The sequence below is a fragment of the Zosterops lateralis genome (assembly GCF_965231275.1).
Source record: "Zosterops lateralis genome assembly, chromosome: 20".
Classification (NCBI taxonomy): Eukaryota; Metazoa; Chordata; class Aves; order Passeriformes; family Zosteropidae; genus Zosterops; species Zosterops lateralis.
In genome coordinates, this window is record NC_139780.1 from 7,029,699 (window position 1) to 7,050,745 (window position 21,047).

The 21,047-nt window shown below is 52.0% G+C and overlaps 1 protein-coding gene across 3 annotated transcripts; it reads right to left on the reverse strand.

Moving 5' to 3' along the window:
• Nucleotides 1-168: 168 nt before the first annotated feature.
• On the reverse strand, nucleotides 169-21,047 carry ADGRD2 (adhesion G protein-coupled receptor D2; the record flags this gene model as incomplete). 3 transcript variants are annotated; one of them, XM_083876014.1, is made up of 25 exons in its annotated part: nucleotides 169-279; nucleotides 3,195-3,225; nucleotides 4,817-4,875; nucleotides 5,382-5,523; nucleotides 5,842-5,895; nucleotides 6,088-6,129; nucleotides 9,569-9,689; nucleotides 10,588-10,703; nucleotides 11,306-11,439; nucleotides 12,205-12,358; nucleotides 12,539-12,641; nucleotides 13,268-13,371; nucleotides 13,479-13,605; nucleotides 14,651-14,706; nucleotides 14,913-15,018; nucleotides 15,614-15,734; nucleotides 16,000-16,134; nucleotides 16,513-16,624; nucleotides 17,718-17,999; nucleotides 18,384-18,469; nucleotides 18,953-19,051; nucleotides 19,208-19,861; nucleotides 20,003-20,233; nucleotides 20,852-20,912; nucleotides 21,000-21,047. In XM_083876014.1, the coding sequence occupies 25 exons, from the start codon at nucleotides 21,045-21,047 to the stop codon at nucleotides 272-274; spliced, it is 3,186 nt and encodes a 1,061-aa protein (XP_083732140.1). In that variant the 3' UTR covers nucleotides 169-271. The 3 variants fall into 3 exon arrangements, with proteins under 3 accessions (XP_083732140.1, XP_083732139.1, XP_083732141.1); XM_083876013.1 differs by lacking the exon at nucleotides 169-279 and adding an exon at nucleotides 1,804-2,179; XM_083876015.1 differs by lacking the exons at nucleotides 169-279; nucleotides 3,195-3,225; nucleotides 4,817-4,875; ... (2 more) ...; nucleotides 6,088-6,129; nucleotides 9,569-9,689 and having other exon boundaries at nucleotides 10,635-10,717.

A 21,047-nucleotide genomic window follows, 5' to 3' on the forward strand; every position in this document is an offset into this window, starting at 1 on the left:
GCTGCAGGAGCCATGGGGACCTCTGAGCAAGCACAGGTACCTGCCTGTGGAGTGCCCACCCTGGAGAGGAGCAGGGCAGCCAGCAGCAGACACAGCCCCATGAGACTCCGCACTGCCCTGCCTTGGTTTGGCAGCACAAGGTGCTGGGAAGGAGTGCAGGGTGACAGCTCTGCCTGGGCTGGAAGCTCTCCAAGGGAAGCCAGCTCCTCCGACCTGCCATCCTTCCTGCTGGAGGGCCCTCTGCATTGCAGGCTCGTCACCCAGAAACTTGTCAGAAACCTAAAGCAAAAGAGAGAAGGTCTCAGCTCTGCTGGCAGCAGGGGAGGGCAGGGGTCTCCCCAGGGCAGTGGGAGAATTGGCAGGAAACCTCTTCTTCCCTGGTCAGTCACCCCTAAGCACAGCACCCAGGGCTGAGAGCATGGAACAATGAGCTTTAAATGGGATTTAAGGAAAACACCAGCTCTGCCATGGCAGGAAGCACCAGTGCCCTGTGGGCTGCATCTCCTCCACAGGGTACACAAGGGATTCCTCAGGGAGGGCCACGCCACACTCAGCCCAGCAGAGTTGGCATGGACAGGGTCTACGTTTCTCCCCATGACACGAGGTGCTTTTCTGGCTTTGAATCCCAAAGCCTCGTAAATTCCTCATTATTTCAAACCAAGCTTATGTAACACAGCATGGTGAGAGTTGCAGAATTAGTCAGTATCGATCAGAGGAAGGCTGGGCTGTGGAGACAAGATCCATGTTGCTATGTGTGGCTTAGCAACATATAAATGTATTCAAACAGAATAATGAAATTATCGTGGGGAAACAAAGCAGCCATCACTTGAGGAGATGGAGGATGTGGAGGCCTCTTGGAGCTCTTGTTTGCCTGGAGAAGGAAGATGGAACTTATTGTTTGTGCAAATATGTGAACCGCCCCAGCCATGCCCTGCTCACAAAAAGTGTGTAATGAAGCCAGGCAGGGCTTGCTGCACAGTGCAGCTCCTTACAGCTGGGCTGGAGCTCATTACTGCACAACTGCTCCGTGGACTGAGCCCTTTTTAGGGGGAGGCCATGCCTGGCTCTTGCCACAGCCATGCTGCAAAACACCCCGTTCTTTGGTTCTGGCCTGGCATTCACCTGGATCTTATCCACCCTCATCCTCACCCATCCCACCTCTACCTCCCCAGGGACCCACTTGGGACCAGTGCAACATCCAGAGCTCTCACAGGGGGTGGCTGAGGCCCTGGAGCAGAAAAGTGCTGGAGCCCATCCCAGATCCAGCACGGCTTTCCTGGGAGAGACAGGTGGGCTTCTCCTGTATCTGTGCCATAGCTCCTGCTGGCAGCAGCACCATTTTCATCAGTTGGCTGGCAGCTTTCAAATAAAGATATCTGGGGCTAAACATATCTCTCCTCATTAAACCATTTGGGAGACAACAAATAGAAGAGGGGACAGTGTCAGTACTGGAATGATCTGTCCCCATTCTGGCACCCAGGAGCTCTGCAGCACTTTGCTCTGTGAACAGAATGTGAAGGCACACGCCTGTGTGAGGCTGAGCTGCCCTGGGGTCCCCCTGCACCTCTGCAGCTGGGCATTAGAGCCTTTTATTCTTGGCTTTAATGGCTGCAGGCACTTGTGGCTGAGCCCGGGGCCGGCACCGGCGCTGTGCCGCCGCACAAACACAAGTGTGGCAGGAGAGCTCTTCTGGTTCAAGATCTCATTCACCCCAGGCTCAAGGATTGCCCAGCCACGGGGGCAGCCTGGGGGGCTCTCAGGGAGGGTGGCCGTGCACAGCTTTCCTTCCACCCCTGGCCCCTCCCACGGCACCGAGCCCAGCCTGGCGTTCCTTCACCCTCTGTGCAGACCTGGCCTGTTAAAAACACACCGAGGGCTCACCTGAGAAAATAAAGCCAAACTAAACAACCCACTTCTTTGCACAGCTGGAGTTTAATAACACACGTGGGTTATAAGATACACAGAAGAAGGTGAGGGTGGGTGGGCAGAGCACAAATAGCCTGTTGGGTGCAGGTCTCACTGCCTCTGAGACCCCACTCCTATGCCCAAAATGCCGCTGCACAGCTACTCCTGGATGCCACCATCTCTGCCTTTCTCACGTCTCAGTGTGGGGAGGAAAGCTGCACTGCTTCTGGGTGGCATCGTCTCGAAAATAGTCTGAGGATGCCCTGCTTAGACACTTCATGTGGAGGCAAAATCAGAAACCTGCTAATGCACTGATTGCCTTGACAAAAGAAAATGTCACAATGCTTGAAAAAAGATGATCACTCCACCCCTGGTGTGTCCTCACTGCACTGTCTGCCTGAGGGTCCCCATCCAGAAGCTGCACTGGGAGTACCCAGCAGTAGTTGTTAAAGAAAATAAAGCAAAATATGCTCCATTTGTATTCTGAGGAGTTGAGGACTTGCCCAAAGCCAGGCTGGGAGGCTGAGGAGGTAGCAGGGAGCTGCTATCCACCAGAGGCCTGGGGCTTAGGAGGGATTTCTGGTTTTAATTCTACCCAACTCCATGGTGACATTGCCCTTTCTACAACCTGAAACAGAAGAAGCTAAATGGCTGTTTTTAAGCTCATAAATCCAGCCCTGTCTGAACACCCCACCTTTGCCACCTTCCCTTCTTTGGGATCATGGCACATCCAGCACCTGCCAATATTTTCTGCCACAGCTGCTGGTTTAAAATAACCCGGGGCAGAAAGAGCTGCTGCCCCCCTGGAAACAGCCCAGCAGCAAGGGATGCCAGTCCCTGCTGCACCCCACAGAGCAGTGGGGCTGGGGGCAGGCAGAGAGCTCAGCACCAGGAACCTGCAGGGCCCACTCCTGTGACCCCCAGCTCTGTTGGCACAGCAGGGCCCCAGGAGTTGGAGCAAACAAGGATGGGCAGCAGGAAAGGTGCAGAGATGTGAGGAGAAACCAGGCAGGTGCCCTGAGATGGGACCTTTGGCTGAGGCACCAGTGCTCCCGGGAGAGCAGTGCCCCTGGCAGGGCTGCTGGGGCTCCACAGCCCCCACCTCTCCCTCATCTGTTCAGGGGACACAGATTTCCCCCAGTCTGGCCAGGGCAGGACCCATCAGGGCAGTTTGGAAACAAAAGGATTCCTGAAGCCTAAGCAGAAAGCAGCAGCCCTCTAGCACACAACCACAGGAACCAGCATCAGCAGCAACAAGAACTACAGAACACGATGGAGGCAAATGTTACCTGAGCATTTGAAGGCTGTCAGCTCTATGGCCTGAAAGAGGGGAGAGCATGTGTTAGCAGGGAGTATGGGTCTGAGGGGCTGAGGGCTTTGCTGCTGGTTGTCCCCAACATATTCCCTGGGCCAGGCAGGGCTCCCCAGAGCCCAACCACCCACTGTCCCAGCACGGAGCTGCTGCACAGGCTGGGAACCAGAGCCTTCATCCCAGCCCCAAGGGACAGGCACCCGGCAGTGTCCCCAGACACAGCAGCACTTCTCAGCAGTGGGGAGTTGACACCCTGCTCCAAACACCCACTCTGGGGACCCTTCCAGCCCCATGGTCACCCACCAGGCTGGATACCATGCTGGAGACCACAGGAAAATCCAGGAGAGTGTGAGAGCACCACTGTGCTGTGGTGGAAAGAGCCCACACAGTCTGCACTCTTTGCTTAAAGGATGGTTAATGCTCTGAGAGATGTGAAATTCCTACTCCCAGTCCAACAACAACAAAGATCACCAAACAACATTTTAAAAAGCTGAAACACAAAGAACATCTTGTCTGTGTTTGTATCTTCAGTCGCTCAGTGTTTTGTCATTTTAAGTGTTTATGCAGCAAAGATACAGCAAAGCCCTCAGTGACCCTCACACAGAGGGAAGCACTTTTTGTCTTTGCCTACTCAGAAATGCCATGGCCTTGGCATTTAGGGGATCTGCTGCCTCCTAATGCCCCTGCCTTAGGGAACTGGGGTCCTTGGGCTAATCCCTGTGGCCCACGTCTCATATCTGGTGCCAGGAGCTCAGCCCTGACCCTGGCTCACACAGCCAGCACCTGGCTGGCTGAGAAAAGCATCACCTGCGAGTGAGTCCTGGTGTTGTTCAGCACAAGGGGCCTGGTGATGCAGCATTAACCACAATATAAATCATGAGAGATGGAAATATGGATTTTACTGAGTGGCTTCAGAATGATATGCCAGCTATAGAAGTGTTATCTATTGGATAAATAAGAGCTGTCTCTGTGACATAGGTTTTCAAAGGATAAATATTAGAGAGGGAAAGAGAGATCCTTCAGTGAGACTCATGAAAGTAGTGTTGGATTTTAATCTGAGAAAATTACAGCACTTGTATGTCAAGTGCACAAGGATTGATGATCATTTCAATAGCAGGAGATGGAAGTGGGAGCAGAGTAGTCAAATTTAAATTGTTCCCTGCTTTAGGCCGTGCCTTGCTGAGCTCTCCATCCTGATGCAGGCAGCACAGCCCTCCTGGGAGGGATGAGACTTGCCCATGGCACCTGCCCCACTGCCTGATTTGATTTGCTGTCCTTGGGAAAGTCTCCTGCTTGATCCATACTAACCTCAGTCTGGGGCTTTATTCAGCAGCGCCCCGTGCTCCTGTAGGGCCCTGCTCTGAGCACTCTCTTGGTGTGGCAGCAGGGCTGGTTCCCCAAGGGCTCAGGGGGAGCCTTTGCCTTGGAATTCAACTGTTCTGGGACCACCTCCTCTCCTGCCCTTGGAAAGGTGCCCTGCCCTGTTGTCCCCCTTGCCCAAGGGGGTTTCCTCTGGTGCCCAGGCTCAAGGAGTGTCCCTACATAACTGCTGTGCTCTGGGTGGGTGAAGGAGGAAGAATAACAGAAGATGTTACATACCGGTCTCTCGGGGGACATAACTGATGAAATTCCCATGGGAATTTTGGCTCCAAAGTTTCCTAAAGGGTGAAACAGCACAATGAGTTCACAGACCAGAGAACAGAAATATTCATGCTTTCCTAAGAACTTGGTGCTTTGTGTCCCCCACTGAAGCAAAGGGACCAAATTGGTTTTCTGCATCACTGCACCCACAAATCAGTTGGAGAATGCAAAACCTTTTTTCCCCTGAGCCAAAATCCCTATTTTCTACTGTCACCTTTGTTCCTCCTCCAGAAAATTAATTTTAAGACATTAAAGTGGATTTTTTCCTCAGGAGAATGCAATGCTGCCTAACATGCTGTCCACACCCTGGCAGGCCCAGACATGGACCTGACCCCTCTGAGACCCACATGCACGAGGACTCTGCCTTCCCCTTCAGCAGCACCACCAGACCCTGTGCTCACGCAGGCACAGGTGCAAAGGAATTAATGCAGTGCCAGGTGCACTAAAATTCAAGTCTTGGCAATAACATTTTACTGTGGTGTCACCACCCAGTCTGGACTAACAGCAAAAACAATCCTCTTACCTTTGTTGGTGATGATCTTCATTGGAGGGTCTTTCTGCACAGGGCTTGGCAGGGCACTCTCAGCTGCAGGACTCAGCTTCCCTGTCTCCCAGGAGGTCGTGTTTCTCGGGCTGGATATGTAGTTGATGGGATGAGAGCAGTTCTGTAATGATAGGGAGGAGATACAGGACAGTGAAAATTACAGTGATCTTTGCTACATCTAGATCCAACTCCAAAGATCTATTTCATCAGCACAGCTTTGGCTCCCATCCCACCCTGGCAGAGCAGGCTGCTGCCTAATGGGGGTAGGCTATCTTGGGGTCTGTGCTGTCCAACAAGGTTGCAAAGAAGGGGGACAAAAGTAAAAAATGAGATTTCTTTCCATCATCATCTCCTCAAAGCAGACCCACGGTACAGCTGAGACCCTCCTCTGGTGGGTGGCTGGTGGATGAAGGGGCAGCAGGGATTCCTTCCAACTTACTGTGAAGGAAAGGGCTTTCTTCTTGTCCTTCATCCTCTGGATGGCATTCCTCACCTGAAGCAGAGCAAGGACATGTGAGGGCCACAGCAGCTCCAGCACAGCTGGAGGTGCTCCAACAAGCCATGGAGAAAAAGCAGCCACAGCTCCAGAAGCACAGTGGGGCTGTGCTGCTTTACAACTGCCAGAACCAGCTTCCCCCAGGTGCCAACACACTGAGGGACTGAATCCAGCTGGGGCAGCCCTTACCTCACTGTTATAGATGGCATAGACCAGGAATATGTACAGGCCCTGCAAGGGAGAGAGCAGAGGAAGGGTCAAGGATGTACGGCTGGTTTGTGCTCATTTGCATGGAGCCAAGGGGCTTGAGGAGCATGGGAATGGGTGGGACTGGCACAGAGGGTGGGCACAGCACAGCCAGGGCCAGCCAGGCAGGAAGGACCTCCCACACCTGAGACCAGGCTGCTTACAGAGTCTGCTGCTCTCACACACTGAGGACCAATGAGCAGTGGCACCTGGGCCACCACAGAATGCTGGGCACAGCTGTGTGAGGGATGTGCCCAGGGAGAGTGCCCAGGCCAGGCCCAGAGCGAGCACTGCCTGGGGGCCATAGCCTGGGGCTAATTACAGCTCCAGACCGACCATTTCGGCCTTAAAGCAGCCCTATCTGGCCCACCAGATTTATGTTATATCTGTGGGGTGTTTTGTTATCGCAGCTAGATAAATCAGCTGCAGCAAGAGATGCAATTCATCTTGTCTCCAACGAGCCTTGCTCTCATCTGCGAGCTCTTGGCAGGCGCAATGGTAGCAGCCCCCTGGCACCGTGCCGTGACCTGTCCTTCAGCCAGAAATGCTGGTCACTCCCCCAGACCAGATTTCTGGCCAGGCTTCCAAGGCAGGTCTTCCTTGAAAGAATCATTCTGGATGAGCGTGGGGAGAGGGGAGCAGAAAGGTCGGCTAGGAGGAGAGCAAGGAAGGAGAGGAGGCCCAGCTGCAGCAGTGGGTGGGAGCAGAGATGCAGCCTGCACCTCCACCCCTGCTGCTGCCCCTCTCCTGCCTGCACCTCCACCCCTGCTCCTGCCCCTCTCCTGCCTGCCCTTCCACCCCTGCTCCTGCCCCTCTCCTGCCTGCCCTTCCACCCCTGCTGCTGCCCCTCTCCTGCCTGCACTTCCACCCCTGCTCCTCCCCTGCTCCTGCCCCACATCACCACAGACTCCCTCTTGCTGCTGAGTCACTGTCTGGGTTCCTGCCTTGCCTGGCTGGGGAAGGGGTTGTCATGTTTGGTGCCAACACACAGAGCAGTCTTGGAGACAAGCTTGGGCTTCTGCAGACAAACAGAAAGCAGTCAAACAAAAAACAACCCCAGCAACAGAACAACTGCACAGGACCCACAGGTGAAGAAACACTCAGGCCTCAAAGGAAATTTCAAGTAATCCATAGGACAGCCAGCAAAGGGGCTGAAACGGGATGGCTTTCTCTCAACTCTGCAGCTTTTCCCCAGCATTTATTTCTCCTCTGGGGCAACCTGCAGATTGTCCTGAACTTGGTAATGAAGGGACAAAGGCGAATGAGTACAGCACAGCCATGTCTGTCCACACAGCTCTGAGCCTGCAGTTCTCTCCTGTTCAGTAACCCAAGTGTGGCATGAGGAGACATAGAGAACTGATGCTGTTTAATTATGATTGAGACAGGCCTCCTGCCACCCTCCTGATATCCTTAAGGGCGGAGATGTGGAGAGGCAGCCCCTGGCTGGCCTTGGAACCTCCCATTGGAGTGACGGATGTGCGTGAGCAGCTCCTGGCTGCTGGAGCAGGGCCAGCCACACCACAGCCCTGAGCAGCCACGTCTTGTGCACGTGGTGATAACGCTGGGATTCACCCTTGGAGAGCTCGGCCAACGCTACGCTGAAAACAGCCAAGTGTGCCAGAGGGAAGCACCACAAACCTGGCTGCTCCACAAGCACGAGCTACAGCAGGGGCGAATTCCTATTGAAACGAAAAAAAAAAAAAAATGGGATATGGGGTCGGAAAACTCTGATTCCAGTGGTTTGGAGGGCAGTGCCCAGTTGTTGCCTTGACTTGGATCCCCTGGAGTAGGATCTGTCCTCAAGCACTGGGCAAGGGACCCTAAACAGGCAGTGCCAAGAGCTGGGACTGGCCCCTTGGGCACCTCTAGTGCAGGCACAGCCTCAGCCCGGGGCTGCTCTGACCCACCCTGTGCCCCTCAGCTCCCTGCTCCCACCTGCCTGCTGAGAACTCCTCCTTCCCCTCAGCACCGTGCTGGGAGCCCTGCTGTTCAGGGGTGTTCAGGGGTGTTCAGTGCTTCTCTAGCTCCATCTACAGCTGCCTTCTCTCAAGGTTGGCAAGGCCTCTGTTGATGCTTTGATTCCCAGGTGGCAAGCACATGTTCCAGGAGTTTTTGGCACCGTGTGTCCCTGAGTTCCAGATATCCCAATGTCCTGAGAACAGTCCCAGCTTGGTGCAGAACTGAGCACTCCTGGCTGCTGGGACTTAGACAATTTGCTTTGCTGTCTTAACCACATAACGGCCTGGTTACAACTTTAAAGTGTTTTGATGAGAACAGTAAACTCAGAAGCAAATATTAAGGTATAATATTGAAAATAATGGTGTAAATATGAACCAGGTAACAATGTTACTTTCTGCCCTCCAGAATTCCCTATTAACACTAACTCATTAACAATATGACTGCAGTAATGGCAGTCATGGCCATGGCCTTGGAAGATACCAAGACAAGCAAAAAGCCTTAAAAATGTAGCCAGGTGATGAAGGGGAATGAGGAGTCTGAAGGAGATGATATGATCCACACAAGGTCTTGCAAGTCAGAGCTAGAAATAGCCCCCAAATGTCCAGTTGTCCCAAACGAGGCTCTGATCACCAGCCCACCAAAGCTGCCTCACCAAACACTCCCAGTACAGTGTCACTGGGCACTGGGAGCAGCCCTGGGGAGGAGCTTGCATGGCTGCAGACAACACAGATTTCAGAGGTAAAGGTTTTCAGTTCTTATTCTTAGTTCTTCCCCAGTCTCCCTTAGTAAAGCTGAACTCCAGGCAAGGGGAAGGTGGCTCTGCCTGTACTGTTCACAGGGGTCACAACCTCTCAGAATATCTGAACAGCAGCCAGGTGGTAAACTCCCATCCTGGAACACCCCATCCAGGCAGCAGTCAAGCATGCTGTGGCTGGATGTGACCTTTGACAGGCTTTCCACCAACAGCCCTGCTCTAACAGGGACAGTGGCACCCAGGGCCCAGCCCTGTCCTGCAGGAAAGAAGCTCATTTCCCGGATGCAAACAGCAGGAGGGATGTCTGCTCCATTTGACTGCACAGGTACCATCTTAATTACCCATTATATGAGCAAATAAAAACCCTAATGAGTTTGTAACTGCCTTTTTGAATTGAATCACCACACTCATGTGAGAAAAACTAACACAAGAAACAAGATTTGAACTGGAAACCTGTGGCACCAGTAGGACACTGCCAGAGACTGGTGCTGAGGGCCATTAAATGTACAAGGTCTCCAGAGTTATATTTTGTATCTTGAAAGGATGAAATGAGTTTCCTCAGACAAAACAGCCACTGGGCTTGGGAAAGCTGTGCTGGCTTCAGAGCTCAAGTGTCCCTGGCTACAAGGACAGGTAGAGTGCCCTGAAGTGCAGGAAAGTGCAGGTGCCTGCCTGGCTGTGACCTGGGGACACACCTGGTGCAGGACTCACCTGGAGGGAGTTCAGCATGATGAAGATATAGGCCCAAACAATGCTGAGGTGGACAAGGATTCCACACACCCAGGTGAGCCCCAGCACAGGCAGCAGCACCAGGACGGGTTTGGCCATGGCCCTGGTGGGAGGAAGAGCTCAGGGTTACCCAGGCACATTTCAGAGATGAAACACTACCAAGACAGTAGCTGTGGAACAAATTCCTCTGTAAACAAAATAAGTTAAGACAGGAAAAACCAAATATTTCACCTCCCAGACCCCAGTGTGCCAACCCTGCCCTTCATTTATCACTGCAAGTTAGCAAGAAGGGAGCTCTTTGACGTCATCAGCCATGAGAAAACAGCTATTTCTCCCCCAATTTCTGCTACAAGGAGGGTTTCTCTATTTGTTTTATTTGCTCATGGATGTCACCCTGCCCTCCAGCAATGCCCTATCTTTGTGCTTCTGTAAATTTGGGAAAATTTATTTATGCTACAGGGGAACAATGCATGTCTAGCAGGGGTATCCGGCGCCAGCTAACAACAATAAAAATTCACAGAGCATGATAAAGTAATGACTCAGGCAGCAGTTTTTTAGAGGTCTCTCAGTATTGACTGATTACAGAAGTCCCCACTGCCTCTTCCCCTGTGTTCCCACCAGCCTTACTTTCAACCCACCAAGTCTCAAGCTTGGATTTCTGGAGGCACTGCCAAGGGTCTCCTGTCCTAAAGGGGTGAGATTTGGGAGTGTGAGTGCAGATGGAGGCCAGCGCTGGCTCCCTAAGCTGAAGGCGCTGGCTGGGCTTCTCAGCTGGGATTAGAAACTATCTTTGGGTGAGACACAGTTACCCTGGGGGAGAAAATCCCCTCTGCCCCTTCTGCTCTGACTCTCACAGGCCTCACAAGTCTTTCACTTGGCCAAGCTTCTCTAGGCAACCTATGCCAGTGCCTCACCCTCTTCACTGGAAAGGATTTCTTCCACATATCGAACACTATCTCATATATTTCACACCCAGAGCAGCCGGGCCCTTCCCTGCTCACCAGATCTGTGTTCCAATCTGGTTCTCCAGGCTGCTGTTGGGCGTCAGCATCTTCGACCTCCTGCGAGCGCTGGCCACAGTCACCATCACCACCCGGAGCAGCACAAAGGTGTTCACCTGCCAGGGCACAGCTGTGCACTCAGTGAGACACTACTCATTCTGGAGCCTCAGCTCCAGTGGGTGAGACTTTTCTGCTGGAAACTGCTGTCAGAACTTGGGGATAAATGTCACGATAAATATCACTACCAAGAAAGTAGTGAAGTCAAAAGACTTCACAGAGCTATCTACACATGTATGAAATCTAGGAAACTTATCCCAAAACTTCTTGTAGAGAATGTCTTCCCTGTTAAAGGTCTATTCTGGACCCCATAAACATTGGACCTTCTTCTGCTGCTGTGTTTTGTATAATGATATTTCAAGGATGTAGATGTTCCTGTACTAAAATCAGACCTTTAGCTAAAGCAATGTCACACATCACATTCCTATCTGAACAGCCAACCAACAACTGGCCAGCAAAATTTTCTTAGAGCACTTTTTTCCTATCAAAAAGCTTTTTTTGATTAAAGCAATTTATTTGTGTTGTAGAAGTCTATATAAAGTAAAACAACATTTTTCCTATAAAAGCAGCAGGCACAATGAGCTGCACCCCTGATTCTGCACTGCTTTTCTAGTAGCAGACCCTGAGGACTCCCACCTTCCCAGCAGGGTTTGGCACTTACAGCCAGGATGCAGAGCACAGGCCCCACGAAGGCCCAGATGACATTGGTCTGCACGCTCAGCCAGCAATGGTTGTCTGCCACATAGTTGTTAAAGGAAGTTGCAAGGGTCACCCCCACGATAAGGACTGGAAGCCCTGCAGAAAAACCCACAGGTTAAACTTTGGGAAAAGCAGAAATGCCTCATGTAGGGCACTGAGCACCAGACAATTGCTTCAAAACCCCCCTGACCAGACAGACTTCAGCGTGACGCTCCAAAACCCCACGAGCAACATCAATTCTCTGCAGCTGAAATCTGTCCTGGCTCAACACAGTCAGATTTACAAGCTGTCAGCATCTTCCTCTGAGGTATAAAGCATTCCAAGTCCTGAGTCCTGATCAAAGCAATTTATTCCTCAGATTGCTTTTTTAACAAAATGGACAATCAAAGACATAAACCAATCCAAAATACTTGAAGTGGTTGCTCAGTGTCCAACTAGGTGTGTGCTCTTTGAGCAGCACATCCCTAAAGAGGCTCCTCTTTGACATAAAACTCAGCCTATTCAAACAATTCTACGTCCCCAAATGGCTCCCTCAGAATAAAAGGTGCTTAGTGAGGAACACATTTATATTTAATTACTATTAGACAATAGTGATGCTCTCCAAGAACAAGAACTTACTATAAATCTCCTCCTCCATTTTTTTTTTACTGAACTCCTGGATTTAGAAATATAACAGAAATGCTGCTAAACTTTAACACTAGCAATTTGACAAATAATTTACGAGAGCCTCTGCAGGGCACTGGCATCCAGCTCTCATATTAAATTAAATCAAACAATGGTGCACGTCTCCTATTAAAACTTCCACTAGAAAAGAAAAAGAATATTTTCCTGAGGACCCAAGGCAGAGAAGTGTGCAGATACCCCAGCCTGTCACGTAGTAGAACTTCATTCTCCTATCTTCGCTCATGTTGACTGCTACCACTTTGCTCCAGAGGAGAAGCCCCTCTACCAGCATCCATGAGAAGGCTGCCATGAAGAAGAGATGCAGGAAGGCAGTGACCATGAAACACAGCGCCTGCAGAGGACAGAAATCATGACTGCACCACGTATATATGTGCATCTCCACACAGAGAGACAATTCTACCCTAAATTCCAGTCACAGGTAATTAATAAAAGGGTTTGCACTTCTATTGCTCTGACAGCGACACTGGAGCCTGGTCACATGTGCTGAGTGGGACATTCCTGATGGACTCACCTGGTTGGTCTTGGCCAACCCACTGAACATGAGCAGAGCTTCTCCTGCAGCCAGTGCAAAGATCAGGTTCTTGTGCACAGTTGTTCGTTCACTCTTGGGGACGCTGGGGAGGGAGAGAGGGAGCCCTGAGCTGCAGCCAGACAAAAAGGTGCACAGCAAAAGGGTCCTCCCTGTCCTCTCAGGCTGTGCAGGCCTGCCTGGGCAACTTGTGGTCTCTCTACCACTCACTGCAAAGCTGACAGTCTAAGGGGCAGAGGACAGCCCTGCTGTGCTGGAGACAATCTTGGATGCAGCTGCTCAGCCCTTGGCCACAGCTCAGGGAACAGGCAGTTGAGAGGGAGGTGGAGGGAGCCACTGCCATGCTCACAAGGCAGATCTCTGTCCTTGCCAAGTGACACAGAAGGGTTGGCAATTAAAGAAATAGTCCTTGCTCCATTTATTTTATAAAAAATAATTCTAGCAGAGCAGCTTTTATAGTAAACATCGTTAGCAATTGATAAAAGTCTTCCCACAGACACCCAGGTATGTGCACACGTCAGTGAGCATCTCCACAGAAACAACTAGGGCTGAGCCCCTCTTCAGCCAAAAACAATCACTCCCCTCTGCCACAGACCACAGGGCAGCTCCCACCTCTCCCCACGCTGGCAAAGGACACTTTGAGAAAGGCTCTGAAGTAAAATATCAAGTAGAAAATACAAGGAAGGGTACAAGTATCCAGGCTTTTCTTACCGAACTACCAAGAACAAAATGAAGGCGACTATCAAGGCACAGAAGGAAACTCCACATCCAATAAAAGTCAGAACCTGCAGTGTGAACTCCTCTGTGGTGGTCCTCTGCTCCAGATGAAACAATAGAAGACATAAATCTCTCAAGAATTAACCACACCAGCTGGCAGTCCCAGCATCCACCCCACAGCAGCCCAGGCAGGCTCCTCACTTACCTCCTGCTCACACACCTGCAGAAGGATGGCAAAATGTGTGGTGTGGTTGCAAAAACAGGCAGTGGAGTCTGAGAAAGACATCACCACAGAGCAGCCAGCTGTGGACCACATCCCACCAGCATCTGGGCTAACATGCAGCAAAAACAGAGAAAACACACAGAAATTACCTTTCACTTCCACAGAAAGCCAGAGTGTGATGAGAAATTCATTCTCCCAGAAAAAGCAGAGTTTAAAGGAGGAAGAGGATATCAGAAACAAGTCTTCATGTAGACTTCCCTTTGGTTCACCCTTTGTTTCAGCAGCTTTGCCTCATCCAGCAGGCATGCAGTGAAAACAGACCTGGTGTCAATATCTGCATTAAAGAGTGGAGTCCAGCCATCACAGCTTCAAACAGAACCCAGCTACTGCATGGCTCTGGGAAGAGCTCCCCTTACAGCCCCTTCACTGAGAGCAGCACTGGGCTGCCTGTGTCTCACTCTGCCACAGCCCCAGCGTGGTGCCACTGGGCTCTGGGTCCTCAGGACAAGCCTGTCTCAGCCAGCAATGCTCCCATCTGAATTCCCTGGGCAGGGACCATGGCTGCAGCTCTGTCCCCACTGCCCCCTGAGCCTCCCCAGTGCCACAGGAAGGTCAGGATCAGAGCAGGGCTGCTTTGGACAATAACCAGCTGTTTCCAAAATCATGCCTTTCCCACCTTCCCCAGCCTGATCCATGCCTGCTACAAGTCTGGGACTCTCAGGAGTTTTTTTCACTTGAATGACTTAATTACCAATCCATAATATATCACAGCCTCAGTGTTCTCACCACAGTGACATTCGGCAAAAACAGATCCCAGTGCCAGGCAGGATTTATGAGGCTGGGAGTCCTGCATGTCATTGGGGCATGTACCTTGAACTAACTCTTTTTGGTCACAGGCAACAATCATAATTAACTAGGGCTTTCCATTTGAGTTGTATATACCTCATTAAAGGTCACTTGCTTGTGAATGACTTCTCCAAAGGAAATCTTCCCAGGAAAGCATTCTGCTCCAGCAGACAGGGGATGTCAGCATGCAAAGGAGGCAAAAAATTCCAGATCTCTACTCTTACCATTACATTTCTATTGAGATGTTTGGTTTTTCCAGTGGAAATAAAAAGCTCAAAAATCTGGGGACCCGAACTGAAACAAGGCACCTGAGGCTGAAGTTCCAGAAGGCACAGATGGGCCCCACCAGAGTATTGGGCAGGTCCTGCAGGCAGAGAGGGGAGAGGAGAGGTCACACAGCCACGCACACACGGGGGATATGCAGGTCACTCACTTGCCTGGAAGGACAAACAGCTCCCCAGGGACAGGAGTCAGAGTGAGAGCTCTGGGCACAGGACAGCCCTCATCCCAGAGCTCTGGGCCCTGAGCTGTGGCTGTGGACAGCTGGGTCCCAGCCCCTCTCCCGGGTACCTGGACACGGTGCTGCAGGCGGTAGCGCACGGACGTGCTGATCTCCTGATGGTCACTGAGCAGCGTGGATGAGATCACAGCCGTGCCCACTGTGGTGCTCAGGTACCTGCCAGGGAAAGGACGCTGCTCACAGGGACACAGGGAAGCAGAGGGAGTGCTCAGAACACGGGATTTCCCAGCGTACAGGACAGCTGGAGAGATGGGGATCGCTGCTGGAGAGTGCTAGGGCTGCCCGCAAAGGGCCTGGGCACGGGGCAGGACCTGGCAAAACCCCACCAAGGGGATGGGCACTGCAGCATCCCGAGGGTTTCAGCTGCGCAGCCCTGGGAATTCAGGCCGAGCGGGCGCAGCGTGTGCGGGATGCGCGGGCGGCCATCCCCACCTAGTGTTCGGAGCGCCCGGAGCTCCCGCTCCCAAAGCCACCATCTCCAGGGACACCTCCTGCCCGGCCACAGGGGACCCTCCGGCAGCCCCTGGGGGCTCTGTTCCACCCCAGCAGAGCTGCTAACCCCCGGGAACCAGAGGCACGCAGGAGACCCCACGGGGCATCTCAGGTTTCGGGCAGCCCCAGTGCGAGGGCGGAGATGGATTGGGATGAAAGTGACCCCAAATCGAGGCACCAACTCAATGCAGATTTGAAAATGAGCTTTTCTATGGCCCTGAGAGCAGCCCTGGGGTGCGGGGGGGTCTGTTTCACTCACTTCTGTCCCCCATCAGAGGCAGCCGTGTCCTGGGACACAGCAGTGGTGCTCCTGCTGGACAGGCTGCGCTGCAGGGAGCCGTAGCCAAACCACATGTTCTTCACTGTGACCCTCTGCAAACCTGCAGGAACAGAGCACGGAGACAGGTACAGAACACAGGGAAGCCCTGGACACCACTGCCCTCATCTGGGGGGTGACACTGGGGGCCCACAACACCTCCAGCTCCAGCTGTGTCACTAGAGGGGCTGTACAGAATCTCTCCCCCACGGCCCATCTCCCTTTCCCCAGGGGCATCCCCTCCCCCGCACTTCTGCCGACCTCACACGGGCAAGGTAAACAGTTTGTGCCACAGGAGTACCAGGGGAAGCTCAGGTGTCAGAACAAACCTCTGGATTTCAGCCTCTGCATTTCTTCTGCGGGAACTTCGATGAGGTCACGCCTGCCTTGCTCAGGGGTCCGGACCGCGTACTCCTCAGCACTCAGCTCCTGCTCACCCAGCTCCAGCTCCCTCACCTCCATCCCTGTGCACGGGTAAAATCAGGTGCTGAAACAACTTCCTCCAGAGCTATGCTACAGCAAAGTACCACAAGGACAGTGTAATCCCGGCCAAGACCAACCCAGAGCCACAGCAGCAGCAGACAGGTCCCTTTCTGTGCAAGCCATGGGCATCTGGGCTCAGTTTCTCCCATGCCCAGAGGTTTCCTACAATCCCCCTGCAATCCACAGAACGAGAGGTGCCTCCACACTGTGACACTGTGCACAGAGGAAATGGGGAGCAGGCTGCAGGGCTGGCAAGAGGTGAGCCAAGAGTAGGAGAGGAGCCAGGAGTGGATTTGGATTGAGAACCAGATGGGGTGACTGATCTGGGTCTTGGTGAGAAACCCTCCAGTGTCACTCACCAATATTCCCATATTGGATTGTGATCTTTGTCCTCTCTGGGGTCAGCAGTGGGACCAAGAGTGACACCATTCTGTCACAGAGCTCAACAACAGCCATGGGCCCCCTGGTAACCTGCAAACACAGACAGAGCAATGGAAATCAGCACCTGCACTGTCAGTCTTCCCTTCCCACAGCTCACAAGAGTTTCCTTAAACATTTGGTCTTTGGCAGAAAAAAAAGAGAAGCTGGGACTCAAGGCTTTGGCTTTGCTTTTCTGTGATTTCTTTACTGAAGGATGTTCCCAGTTCCTTCAGCAAGGAGACAAGTCTGGCAATGAGTGAAACTTGCTGTTCTGTATAAAAAGCCATTAAAACAGCATGGAAATAAATAACTAAATGAGCTTCTGGAAAGAAAGACCTTTAGACTTGACTCCTGATTTTTGCAAAGCTGTAGAACAACCATCTGCTCTTCCTGGAAAAGGTTTCACCCAGAAACAGACTCTGCAGCTAAAGGGAGGCAGAAGAGTAGCCCCATTGCTCAAGGTCCTGCTGTGCTGGGTGCACAAGAGCCACCCCTGTAGCACACAGCTCCCACCCTTCTCCCTCAGCAGATTATCAGCTGTACCAGTTACACCAAGCCAGAGCTGGGTTTGTGCCACTATCGAGAAGTGACTGTGGCCATGGAGACATGAGCAACTGTGAACAAGGAGGCAAACTCTGAACTGCTCAGCATCCTTTAATCTCTGGATATCCCTGGCTTGGTTCCTGGGGCACTCACCAGGCCAGACACTGTCACACGTTTTCCAGAGACAGGTGGAGAGTGCAGACCTTGCACCAGCCACAAAAACCACATATGAGCATGGAGAAAATCCTCTCAGGGGTGGGATGATGGAAATCCCTTATGCAAAGCCTGATGGTGTTTTGAGCAGTGAGGGGGCTGATGGCAAACAGCTCCTTGGCAGCCCATCCCCAGGAAACACAGCACACCATAGAGAAAAGGGCATTGCCCTGCCAGACAGCAGAATGTGGGAGCAAGGAAACTACACAGCGCTATGAAAGCACCATGAAAAGGCTCCATGCCTGTGCTTGCAGCACCTTCACATGCTCGAGTATGGCCACAGAGACTACAGGTGACCATGCAAGGACAGCATGAGCAGCCTGTGGTTGTGCAGCAGCCGAGGATGAGCAGATGAGGCACAGGGTAGTCAGACTGGGAACACCATTACCTGGCTGATCGATGACCATGTCCCAGTATTCTGCTCTTCCAGAACTAACTCAGCTATTTCCATGAAATACTGGCCCAACTTCTCCAACATCTCCAGCTCATCTCCCTCTTGGATTTCCGTATGTGAAACTTGGCTTAGTAATTGAAGAACTACAAGGAGGTCAGATGGCTCAAGCACAGGCACTTCTCCTCCTCTCAGAACAGTTGTCAAGATATCAAGAACATCAAGAGCCACAGAGAGGTTCATGTCTTGCACACCAGTCGTGAAGACAGTGTCAGGAATCTGCCATGGAAAAGATGGTTTAGATCAGTGCAGAGCTCTGAGTCTCCCTGATCATCAGCTGTGCCTTGGCAATGCCCTGCATGCCCTTGGCTGGCATCAGGACACCTGTCTGGTGTCCCAACCAGGAATATCCTGGGGAAAGGGATCTCTTGTCCAGCCTCCCATCCTCAGTGAGATGAGTCAATCTGAAGCAACACTGCTTGTTTGATCACAGCAGAAGTTACAGCTGTGTTGGTCACAATCTCCAACAGCAGCTCAGGGAAAGGTCCCAGGCACAACTGCTGTCAAAGTGACCTCAAACAGCACTAGGTGCCAGCACTTCCACCCCAGCAGCTCCTGCCTGCTCCAGGTGCCAGTTGCCACTGCTGGGGCTGCAGGACTCACCACAGTCCTCACTGCAAGGCTGTTCACGCAGCTGGCGAGCAAGTGACTGGACTCCAGCTGAGCTCTTTTCAGTTGCCAGTATGCATCTGGGGACAAACCAGAACCAGAACCACTGCTGTGGAGTCCAACAGCATGGTTAACACATGCCATGTTCAAAGCCTGGGCAATGGTCCTCAGATGGTGGCTAAGTCTGCAGGAGATGCAGGACAAGGAGACTTCACAGCTGTATTTTATTTTTAGCACAAGATCCCATCTGGAGAGACAGATTCACACTCCTTTTCTGCCTCTCCCCATGCTCCCCTGGCCAACAAATCTGGGAATGCCTGGACTGGGAGGCACTCACAGCACTGAGCCCAGAAGCCATGGAAGGTGTACCACCACTGCTCAGCTGGGGAAGAGCCAAAGCCCCTGCCAGAGTGCAGGCAGCTGGAGCAAAGTGCCAGCCCCAGTGAGTTTGCATGAGACCCCTTCAGAGCAGGGGCCTCCCCATCCCCGGCCACCACCCCAGGCAGGACCTCCAGGAGTGCGTGCAGTGGAAGCAAAGCATAAATAACTAACAGATGCTGTACCCTTGCTGTAGTGACAGATGAAAGGCAAAGTCTGCAAACAAGATGCATAACTGAATCCACTGCTGCCAACTTCCAAAACTCTGCATTCCTCAACAGGCCCTGTGGAAACACACACAGACAGAAGGGTCTCCCATGGATGTGCCATCCCCAGCAGGTATCACCTTCCCTGCAGCAATCCACAAGCCCTGGTACAACAAACACTGTGGGCTATGCCTTAAGAACCAGGACAGCAGCCACGAGGATACTGAGACTTACCTGGGCAAAGAAGCTGTGTGGTCACTGCCTGAACGGTGCTCTCCACTTCAAGGGCATTTGAGCTCCAGCCAAAAACGAGGTCTTGCTCCAGCACCCAGCACGAGCGAACTTTCTCAATCTGCTCAGTGCTGAGGACTTTCTGCCAGATGTGCAAGTCAGTGATGTTCCCACTGAAGGACTCCTTCGCCTTGAAGGTGCCCCCCAGGGAATCTTGATCCTGCCCAATTATGAAGGTCCCCTGGCCAAAGATGGCTTGGGGGGCAGATGGCCCCACAGAAAACAAGCCACTGGCAGATGCCCTCCTTTTCCCATCAGCATATATGGCCCAGGTGCCATTTTCCTGCTGCCAGGTAACACAGAAGTGGTGCCACTGTCCATCAGCACGGAACACAGGCAGGTAAGGGGAATGGTGCCCGTGGACTATGAGAGCAAAGCGAACAAAGCCTTCCTCATCCACACAACCACGGAGCTGGAACTCGTTGATGAAAGCAGGCACGGCGTAGGAGAAGATGGTAGCCACCTCCTGGGTCCTGGTGTCCCACTGGAGGTGGGCACAGGCTGTGACAGCAGGCAGTGCTGGGAAGTCAGAGAGCACCTTCACATATTTTGTGTCTGTTTTCTCTCCAAATATCAGGGCTGGTGCAGTGTGGCCACCTAGAAGGAGAAATTTCAGTCAGCAGAAAGGAAGAAGCATAGGCCAATAAAGTGACAATAAAAAAAACAAGGGACAATTTCTCCAGTCATATTTTTCCAAGTGGAAACATCTCTAAACAGCCCATGTCCGGTAATACTCACGTCTCCTCTTTGTTTTGTGCAGGACACTGTCCCTTTCCTTTAGCCAGACAGAACCTCTGATGTGGTGGGACTGCAGCAGTTTGCTGAAGGAGCCTTGCTCACTGTCCTGGGGTTCAAAGAGCAGCTGAGCAAAGTGCTGCTCACAGTACCTGTCAGCTTGCCACCAGTCCAGAGCAGTGGCCACATATTCATACACGTGTCTCGGGGTCTCAATCGTGACAGGAGCAAAGCCTGGAGAAAGACACACATAGCATGGGGAAATAGAAAGCCTCTCCAGCCCACTGTTAAAAACAGTGCCTCGTGCATATTGGAGGAGCTGCTGGCAGGAGCTCATCTCCCCATGCAGCCCTTGGGCTGGTTGGTGGGCACAGACAAGCTCAGGCTACACTGGACCTGAACTGAAGGATGTCTGTGACTCTGCTCCCTGGCCCAGGGCTGGAGCTGGGCACATTCCTGTGAGATACACAGACCATGCTGGGCTCAGCACCAAGGAAAAGCTCACTCTGCTATGCCTAGGGATGGCCCTCAGAAAAACTTGTTCAAAGAAGTTAAGTAAAAACAACTTTTCTTGCTCTGTCCCTGCTTCCCAGCTCCATCCAGCTTCTGCACTTGCAGATGCAATTTGCAGGCACAAAATAATCTTTTTGGTTTGGAGTTGCAGTGGGGCACGGAGCAGCAGCTGAGCAAACAGCCTGGCAAATACCAGCTCTACAAACAACGTTTTAGGCACAAAACAGGATAACAGAAAAAGTTTCTTTGCCTTTGTTTGCAACACCAGACAAACCTTTTGTTTCTCTGTGCTGGATATTGCTTGTAAAACACATAGAGAGCACTGATAAAAACACTAACCTTTAGTAGTCTGGTTCTTGGCAAGGGCTGCAAAGGCAAGGAGACTCCTAGACAGACCAAGCTGGTGGAGAGAATGTGTTGAAACATTCAGAGAAACTTATTATCTCAAATACCCAGAATAAAAAAATAAACAACTGGTAATACTCACCAGAAAGCTGAAGAACCAAGAATCAGGGCTCAAGTCTCTCCTAAACAT